Source organism: Cariama cristata, unplaced genomic scaffold (assembly GCF_000690535.1).
Source record: "Cariama cristata isolate BGI_N322 unplaced genomic scaffold, ASM69053v1 scaffold2371, whole genome shotgun sequence".
NCBI lineage: Eukaryota > Metazoa > Chordata > Aves > Cariamiformes > Cariamidae > Cariama > Cariama cristata.
The window spans coordinates 79,564-89,492 of NW_009600845.1; the positions used below are offsets into that span (position 1 = coordinate 79,564).

At 37.7% G+C, this 9,929-nt stretch overlaps 1 protein-coding gene across 1 annotated transcript in view; it reads left to right on the plus strand.

Annotated features, from left to right (window-relative positions):
- Positions 1-9,929, plus strand: part of ASPH (aspartate beta-hydroxylase) — a 99,828-nt gene that overhangs the window by 64,759 nt on the left and 25,140 nt on the right. The window contains exons 18-20 of the mRNA XM_009710179.1: positions 1,190-1,276; positions 4,377-4,527; positions 5,590-5,726. Coding sequence (XP_009708481.1) covers positions 1,190-1,276; positions 4,377-4,527; positions 5,590-5,726 — 375 coding nt within the window. The remainder of the gene's footprint in view (positions 1-1,189; positions 1,277-4,376; positions 4,528-5,589; positions 5,727-9,929) is intronic.

Consider the following 9,929-nt stretch of genomic DNA (forward strand, 5'->3'; position numbering starts at 1 on the left):
TACGCTGGATTTGAGATGGCTGAGCAGTGAGGTACACTATTATCAGTACAGTAAAAACTATCTTAGTCACTGCAGGTGTAGGATTAGTCTTGATTTTCGGAACACTGACTGTGCAGTTTTAGCTTTACGTTGGCATCTGTGCAGCCCCAGAGTTCCTGTAGGTCTCTGATGGGGCTGAAGGGATACTACATAGTGAGCATTGGCCTCAGGCTGCTGCTCTTCACTACGTGTTAGAATATGAAAATAAAAAGCATTTTCATGCTTCTTGTTACTTAAACAATTGGTTGATCAGAGAAAGGCATAACAGAAACTTTTGATGAGCCTACAGGGTCAGCTGGCTGACTCGCTTTTCCTGCCTGTGTCTCTTGGTGGGTCGCAGAAAATCACACGTGGCTTGTAGGAAGCAGGATAAATTTAGTTACAAAACAAACACATGTAATATTTGAAGATAGTAAGACAGTTGTGTATAATAGTCCACTCATATTTATAAAGCTGTAAGAGTTGGAAGTGGCAATGAGACCTGATGCCAAATTTTGCCAAGCAGTGCTTAGCTCCTACATAACGGTGCGACTGGTTCTCCTCAACTTCCACCCGTACTTGCTGGTCAGCATCAATCATGAGACTACCGTAGTTAGGTTCGGATTTTGTATGCGGCAGGGAAGAGACACGGAGCACGTGTGAGGTGTCCTGAGGGACATCGTTATGCAAAACATTTGGGGGAAACATCCATACGCTAGGGATGAGTCTACAGTATTAAAAAAAGTTATGGTACCGTTCATCATGTGAGGTATGCAGGGAGGAAGTTTCCAGGTATGTCTAGAACTTCCCTTCTAGTCTCTGTTACATTCAGTTTGGATTTAGTTGTTGGCAATAAAATCTTTACATTTTTATATAGACAGGTTATTGTCATCTTAGCGTTTTTTCCAGTCAACAAAGGGAAAGCGAGTAAAATAAAAACAAAGCTATTCATTTTAACCGTGGAAAGTAGATAATATTGTTTCATAAATAAGGATAACCGATTTCTCTTAAATAAGCAGGCAATCCCAACAAAAATATGAGTGAATACGAGTTGATTCAGTCTGCATTTTTGGTTTTGATTTTTAATTGGGGAAACTAATATGTTATTAGATCATGCATCCTTCAGCATTTTTATTAGATAGAATTGCTGATAAATATCTCTACTTTCCAGGGAAAAGTTGAAGAAGCTCTAAGGGCCTTTGAAGCATTAGTGAATCAATATCCACAGAGTCCTCGAGCAAGATACGGGAAAGCACAGGTACTAAAAAAAAGCAATAAATGTTAAAAAAGATAAAATAAGCCTTTTTTCACAATAGAGTTCTAAACCTCGGTCAGGCTTCATTTATAATTTTATGGATGTTTCCTAGGGAAAAAAAAAATTATGTGATCTGTCGTATTGTATCTGCTTCAGTCCTTTATCCTTCCCCAATTACTTTGGGAGCTTTTGTCTAACTTTAGTCTAGTAGGAAATATTGTAAATAATACGAAAATAAGATACATCCTGTGTAGATCTCATGAAAACGATCAGATGAACGGTAAGAGATAAATCACAACTAGCATCCCAGGGCAGGAACAACAGGCAGAGCTTCGCTGTTACATACTCTTCGCTGCAGCTGGTAAATCAACCCGTCAGTCAGCTCTGGGCTGAATGCTGCTTTTTGCTTAGTGGGAATAGAGAAGGGGATTGGGAGTTTTTATAGAGAGAGTGTTAAAGGATAAAGAATACAAATTCTTAGGTAAGGAGGCTTAATTAGCTTTTTCTTGTGAAATGAGTTCTGTTTCAGCTGTTCCCCTCCAAAAAAAAAAAATAATCAGAAAATAAGCTCTGCATTCAGAATACTTTTGAACCGTGTTGGGATGTCTCAGAAGAAAATAATCCTTGTATTTCCGTAAATAATAGGATAATCCTGCTGCACCAGGTGTGATAACAGACTGCTTGAACTCATGTTAATCAAGATGAGCAAAGTGAAGCCCTCACTGTAGAAGGGAATTGTGTTGGTTTATGATGAATGAGGCACTTGAATTGGAGTCACAACCAGTTTTCACTTGGTTAATAATAGTCATGGTAAAACCAAAGCCGTGATTATCTGAAAAACTATCGCAGAAGCACTTGATACACAGCAGACCAAATACCTCAGTGCTCTGTGAGGGATGGTCTGCTGAACTCTTTGCCTTCTTGCAGCAGGAGACCACTTTGGTTCACAGAGGTGATGGACTTAACTCTGTTAAGTTACACCTTTAATATTTACCTTTTTTATGAATCTACTCATTATATCTAAGAGAATATGCTTCCTGCTTCCTCATTAGCTCACTGCTTTTAGGGAGGAGGGCAGATCATTGAAGCCAGCTATGAAGCTTATTCTCATTCAGAATTCCCCCCTCAGTGACAGAACTTCATTTGTCCCTTTACAACAATTTGTAGTTACCACCTAGTACTTTAATAATGCTTAAAAGGTCATACAGACCAAAATCTGAAGTCATAAGTAGCAAACATTTTCTGGGAATGTATAAAAACAACTGTAACTTCCATTTTCAGTAGCCTTTGTAGGCTTATCCTGGTCTTTTTACTGAACACTCATATTAATATGACCAGTGACAATTTCATTGAAGCTACTTGAAGGAATGGGAGGATCATGGGCTTCACTGACAGATGGATTATTCTTAGGATTTACACTGTAACACAGCATTACTGTTAAATACCAATACAACACATTCAAATGTGTGCTCTCTCATCACTAACTAAAGGTAAAATTGCAGAGAAGGGTAAGGGTAAAGGCCAGGAATTAATTCACCGCAAGAGTGTACTTCTCCATGTCTGGGAACCATGAACCAACGTTACATGCTGATTTTGTAAATTCAGTTTCTAATAAGACACGAGGATTAATTTTTCTGGATCTTTTAATAGCTTTAAAAGGCAACTGTTTTCCCCAAAATTCTGCAAAAGATTTCATAATTAAAGTGGTTTTGAGAAATCTGAGCAATTCCTGATTTGATTTCTGGAGCTACACTTAGGCCCGATGAAAAATATTCTACAGAAGTTTTTAACATCTTTAAGGCTGAAAAGAGCAGTAGTCTGATCTTAAACCTCCTTATATGATTTATAGTGTCTATACTGGTGAATTTATGCAGATTTTATGCTGACAATCTTTGCCCCTCCTTATGTATTTTTTACTATTCTTTGCCTTGCAATTCCCTCAAAAAAGGAAAAGCAAATTTCCTAGTCAATGTACCTCAGAAAAATACATTATCGCTTAAAACTGTTTTCTGAAGTTATCTCTGAAAACCGACTGATCGACTGAGTAACCATATTGTTTGGTATTTCCCATACTCAAATTTCAAAGTAGCTCAAGGGCAAGAAAAGTAAAAGACAGAAGTGCAAAAAGATTCCAGATACAGCATATACAGCTAACACAGTTGAAGCTGTTTCATCTAATGTGTGTGATTGATGCAACAGTGAATTTCGATAGACCGCTAGGAGCTTTGGCACCTGCAGTGCTTGCAATGCACCTGCACCTTCCTCTGCTAATTGACTTAAGAAAGACCATAAGCCAATAAAAATAGAAGTGTTTGGGAAGGATGCATTAAAGACATGAAAATGCATGCATTTGTATAAACAATTCGAAGTAATGCTTTAAAAATTCCACGTTTGAGATACAACCTTATTTTTTTCAGCTGTGGAAAGAGATTATGAAAATGCCATACCGCCGGTGAAACCAATTGTAGCTTCCATCAGCTTCTCTGCAGCTGTAATTTCACAGTAGAGATCTCATGTAGCCTTTGGTCTGCTCCTGAACTTGATGAACACATTTAAGTTCTGAAAGAGTTATAGGATAGATATTCTATCAACATATTCAAGAGTAAAACCAATTCCTAATTACTTTTCCGAGAGTGTAAATAAATTTATGTCAGAATATATGAAAGAAATGTTTGTTGGTCTGTTTTGAATCTGTCTGTTGCTGCCAGTGTGAGGCTTAGTATGCAAAAAATCCGTAGGCGACAATTTACATTTCTTATTATTAAAAAAAATGGCTTCATTTGTTTTGAAAGCAGAAATTGACTTCTACAAACATTAACCAAAAACCTGTCTTAATGTGTGTTTTAGGTGCAAATTTTCTCGTACTTCTGCGTTCAAACAGTTTGCAGGAAGCAAGAGTTAACAGTAATTGTAATCTGCCTTACCATAAAGCACAACCAAATAAGTTCTCCATTGTTATGCCAAAATTATATAGATTAGAGATAACTGTAAAATTATTCCCATAATCTAACAATTGCATAGTTTGCCTTTTAAGAAAACAAAGTTATTTTCAAGACTAATGGATTATTATGTGTTCTAATAATGGTTTTGTGATTCTTTCTAGTCTGAAGATGACTTAGCCGAGAAAATGAGAAGTAATGAGATGCTGCAAAAAGCTATCAACACCTATGATGAGGTGGCTGGCCTGCCAAATGTCCCTTCAGATCTGATAAAACTGAGCTTGAAAAGAGAAGCAGACAGGCAACAGTTTCTTGGTAAGATTTGAGGGCGGTGTAAAAATTATGGACTTTGTGTGAGCAAGACTTTCAGAAGTTCGCTAAGGACTTAAGTGTCATTTCCATTGAGTTTTTGGTAGGATGTGTGTTCCTAATCTCTTACATGCTTATGAAAAAATATTTTAAAATAATTCTTTAAAATTTTTCCAGGAAACTAGTGTATATAATTACTTGTATGATAACAGTGCCTGTAGAGAACAGTGCACTAGGTGCTATGAGAAGCTATGTTAGGAGATGGTCAAAAATTTTTACTGACAGAGAAAGAAGAAAATAGTTGTCTTTTTCTACTGAAACTGAGGGAAATCATGACAAAATTAATGGCATATGCAGAGTAAACATACCCAGAATAAACTTTCAGTGAACAGAGAAGAATGGAATTGAACTTGGAGATAACATCTGAAAGTTTAAATCTCAATTCTGTGATGTACGAGAAGTGCTGATTAGAATATGAGGTACAGTCGACTTTGGTGGAGAAGAGAGTTCTGTTCCCATGGGTTGGATTTTAATACCAGTTTGTTTTGATCTTACTGTTCCTCAGCAAGACCTCATCTAAGAAGTCGAGGAACATAATTTTAAGTACTTAAAGCATGTTTAAGTTCATAATGGAAATATAGAACTATTGCTTAACGCTAGAAATGTGTTTAATTAATTAAGACTAAGTTTATTTTGATATGTTTACCTAGTTTTGTCAAGCACTTTGACATCTGTGGATGGAAGAGCAACCAAAGCTTAAATGGTTAAAGCTTAAATTGTTGTTACTGCTACACTGCGGATGGTTCTCCACTAGAGGTTACCATAACACTGCAGGATGTGCAGTCGCAGTGGTTTCCTGAAGTATTCCTTCTAGGCTACAGCCCCCGTGCCAACCAAGCAGCTCAATATACTGCTCTCTGCACAAGTGTTTTTTCAAGTCCTGCTTCTTGATCATTACTGAAAGTGGAACGCCTGGCTCTGATTTGTGTTTTCTTAAATGTTGTGTAAGTGTCTTACTACTGTTACTCATACCTGTAGTTGTAAATCAGCCTCGTTCAATCAAATTAGGTCGCATGAGGGGTTCCCTGGTTACCCTGCAGAAATTAGTTCAGCTGTTTCCTGGTGATACTTCATTCAAGAATGACCTTGGTGTTGGTTACCTCTTGATAGGCGATAACAGCAACGCCAAGAAAGTATATGAGGAGGTGAGTTTCCATTCCAGCCAAGGAAAAACATTATTTGCATTCATATGTTCATTCTAAAGATTGCTTGCTTTTAACTTTTTTTAGTTGTTAAACATTTTGCATGTCAGGTTTTGAAGGGTTAATATAGATATGATTTTTTTTCTAGTGCAGTTATTAATTAACTTCTAATTTACATTCGAATTTTCTGATACTGTCATGCTAAATGTTTTCACTCAGACAGAGAAATGCAGGTGTTTTTCATATGCTTAATACTACTCAATTTCTTACACATTCTGGTAGCCAGATTTGGAAGATATTGGCAACACGTATAGATGTCATGCAGTGTATAAAAAAGACATTTTATCTGCAAGACGCGGAAAGCAGAAGTAAGCCTGTTTCTTTACAGGAACACCATCTCTAACCATGCGATGAAGTAGTTCAGTACTCACACAACTATTTAACCTTTGGTTTTTCATTATTATTGTAGGCAGCCTAAATTCTGTTTTTCTTCCATGATGCTTGCAACGTGGGTAGTTCATTGGATTTATATTCCTATCTTATACTGTGGTTATCGGGCTGGGGAAACTTCACTGCCAGGAAGGGCCGCTCTGCTCCTGTGATCTAGAAACCCTCTTAACATCTGGAAACTCTCCGGCAGATGCGGAGCTTGACGTCACTGGTAGAGCACAAGCTGTCAGAGATGATCTTGTTGATGTTGGCACCCTTATTGCAGTGCTTGTTTAGTACGGGCGTGGTACAGTAACTGGCTGGTTATGTAGACTGAGGACTAGTCAGCAGCTTTAGTACCACCTCTTGAGAATAAGGGCCCAGATTTCCATCCCCCACATCTGGGAGTCTGAGGGGATTCTTACCTGAGGTGGTTTCTCCAAGAGAAGGAGGAAGTTCAACCATGTGGTTGGAAGCAGGAGCCAAGCCCTGCTAATACCTTCTTTTTTTTTTTTTCTTTTTTTTCTCAAGCTCCTCTGATCATCTCAGATGTTGACAGAATAATGTTTGCTTTGCTACCTTGGCTACTTTGTAGGTACCTCCATAAAATGTTTCTGTGCGATAATTTTTGGCCTGCTGTCAAAATTTCTCAGAGAATTGGAAACATCAGCCTTTAAAGATAGACTATATTAACCAAACCTGCTTCTCAAGCTGCAAGGAACTTGAAAAAAACAAAACCATATTCCTTTTGGGCAAGATTTTCCTTTGCAATTTTTCAGTATTTTGCTGTAAACAATATAGTTGTTAGAAGTTCTCAATATCAATAATCGCAGGACTTTTTATAAATGGAAGAAAGTAATGAGTTTGCTATATAATTACTTTGATATCAAGTTTGATATACTTCAGAAGAAGTGTATGCTTCTCTGATTAAGAACAGATAAGCAAAATAAGAACCAGTCCGCTTTTAATATATGGTTTTCCATGCTTCCATAGACTGTCCAGTGTAATTACTCTGTATTGCAGTTCACTAACGACTGAAATAGAATAGATCATAGTGATGTGCTGTCCTTGTAAAAGAACAATAAATAAATACCTTTTAAAAGGAGTTGGATTTATTCTTTTTAAAAATCATGTGGGTTTTGTCCATATTCTGGCTATTCCTCAGGCTGAATTCCAACACAATAATTTAATTTTTGTAATTAATGTAATCCTGTAATTCAGGATAGATTTCAGTGAAGACTTTTAAGAAAGGAAGCGTAGCCAAAAAAACGGAGAGAAACTCCTGTGTACCTGCTTTTATTCTTGGTTATACTGAAGGCTTCTTAGATGATTTTGGGCAGATTGCTTGGGGGCCATATGGTCTGCTCTTCAGTGCTTCTCTCAACAGTTGTAATGTGTATTTAGAAAGTGATTGACGTATGCTTTGGAGCTCCTACCATAGGTGCTCAGGTTCTGTGCACAGACAGTAAAGAGAGGGGCAAACTGAAGAGTATTCCTAGGGGCCTCCAGGAGTCATCTTCCTCTTTCCATGATTTTTGAAAAACCTAGGAAACTTCTGTAGTGTGATTAAATCCTCCTTCTCACTAGCGTAGGACAAATTAGTCATTTGATAGAAAAATGTAAGAGAGCACAGACAAGAGCATGAACTCAGTGCAGCACAGTAGACGCTTCCAGTATTTATGAATCCTGGGTTGTGGTTCCCACTGTAAGGATGTTCATATATTTGATTCAAGTGTTCTTTAATGCAGAAGGCATGGACATGTAGGAAGAGCAGAGCCGAGCTCAGGACGCATCCTCGAGAGAACATACTGCTTATTCAACTAAAGGCTGAGCTTTTTGCTGATTCCCCTTTGGTCCCATTCTTTTCTTTGTGGTTGTCTCACTTTATGTGGATGTGGTACTTGGTTCTGCTCCTCGGGCAGGTTCCCAAGTTGTTGAACACTCTTCTGTGCAGGAGAATCTAGACTCTAAATTTCCCTTTTCCTGGGAATCTTCTAGATTCTTGGGCAAAAGATACCTGTGTCTTCCTTTGCTTCCTGCGGTAACATTTCGATCTTAATTCAGTGTTATCAGCCTGTGCTAAGCACGAGCTGAGCACCCACACCTGGCTGGACCCTTCACGGGCACCGTCCCCTACACTGGGATCACAGTATATACCGTTTCAGACCAGACTAACTCTAGCTTGCATGATCTCCAAGGAATTGAATAGATACCCAAGGAATCCTAGTGAATGAAAACGTTCTGCTTTACATTGAATAGCCAGTTTACTTACTTGTTATTTTCTGTTCCAAATTTGGTGTGTCCTAGCAGCTGTTGAAGTGTTACAGTTGCATTTTTATTTCAAAAGTCTTAAATATGATATGTTCCTTCTTTTAGCTACAGAAGCAATGTGTATAAACACTGAACTTCAGATCAAGAGAGTTTGGTACTTACAGTTGTAGTGTGGTGTAGTCTAACTGACACAAAATACACTTTTCTAGTATGCATTTGCCAGAATTTATACTGAACCAGAGATGGAAAATGATGTCCAATTGGAGAGGATTTCAGTTTTGCCTCCAATATTAAAGCATTTTCTCTTGAATATTACACTTAGAGACATGGGAACATAACGTTAAAAGTAGCCTGAGTAGAATTCAGAGCTATTTTTGGTTTTGAAGATCTACAGATTATGATAAAATACAATGGAAGAGAGCTTTATAAAACCAGTTACTCTGCTAATAGCACTTTTTCTGCCTGCCATGCTGAGGCACGTCTCCACGGCTCAGTGCAGCGTTATACAGACACGCATAAGCCAGCTCTGATTGAGCTACCTCAGGTACCAAAAGCAGAATATCCACATTACCACAGTACTCTGCCCTGGCTAATTAGCCATTGATAGCCCCAGAGGTTAATTTCTGTATTCATGATTAATATTTAATGGGCTATGAGCAGTTTAGTAAAACTTATTTCTAAACATAATTAATATTGCATACAGCAACAGCAACAGAGTAATACAATTTACATTAAATACTTCCAGTGTAATTTCTGCTGATTGTATCTCTTCGCTTCTCTTTGGGGGCTCTGAATGTAGATCATGCTTTAATGCAACTCGGCATAGTTTAAATGAACCGTAATACAGAAAATTCTATTCTGTCTTAATTAATCAGTTAGCTTTATCCTATAGTTAAAGCATCTGTAACAAAATTATGTGGCTAATAAATATTTCTGTCAGTCATTTATTTCACCCTGAAGGTACAGATTCCTGGATCAAAATAATTATACATAGAATGCTGTAGTCAAAAGGCGTAAAATGCATAAGGTGGTAGTGTGTTCCTACATTAGAGATCAAGCTCATCCTGACTATGACTTGCCGGGTTCACTTTTTGCTAATAATGTGTTGTATTATGGACTTCAGATAGATTCTCCAATCGATTGTTCCTTCATAGTAGCACTTTTCTGCAAAAAGAAGTGAAATGCTGCTATTTTTAACTGATAACATTTTATACCCACGTTGCACTGATTTTGGTTTTGCTTGGGTATAGTTGGTGTGTAATAAGGTATGAGAAAGTAGAGAAATTGGCCAAGGGAACTCATTATGGTTTTACTTGTAATCATTTTGATTGAAAAATTAGGTTGGACAGTGACTGGAAAAGGCAGAGGGAAATGGCTATAATGTATGCAGATGTTTTATCTGTGGCGTAAGTTTAGTAGCTTCAAAAATGGATTTAGGCAAGAGAAATTGCTCATCTGTCCATTGTTTTGTATTTAGCGGCTGGGGTAGAAGTTCACCAGGGGGTG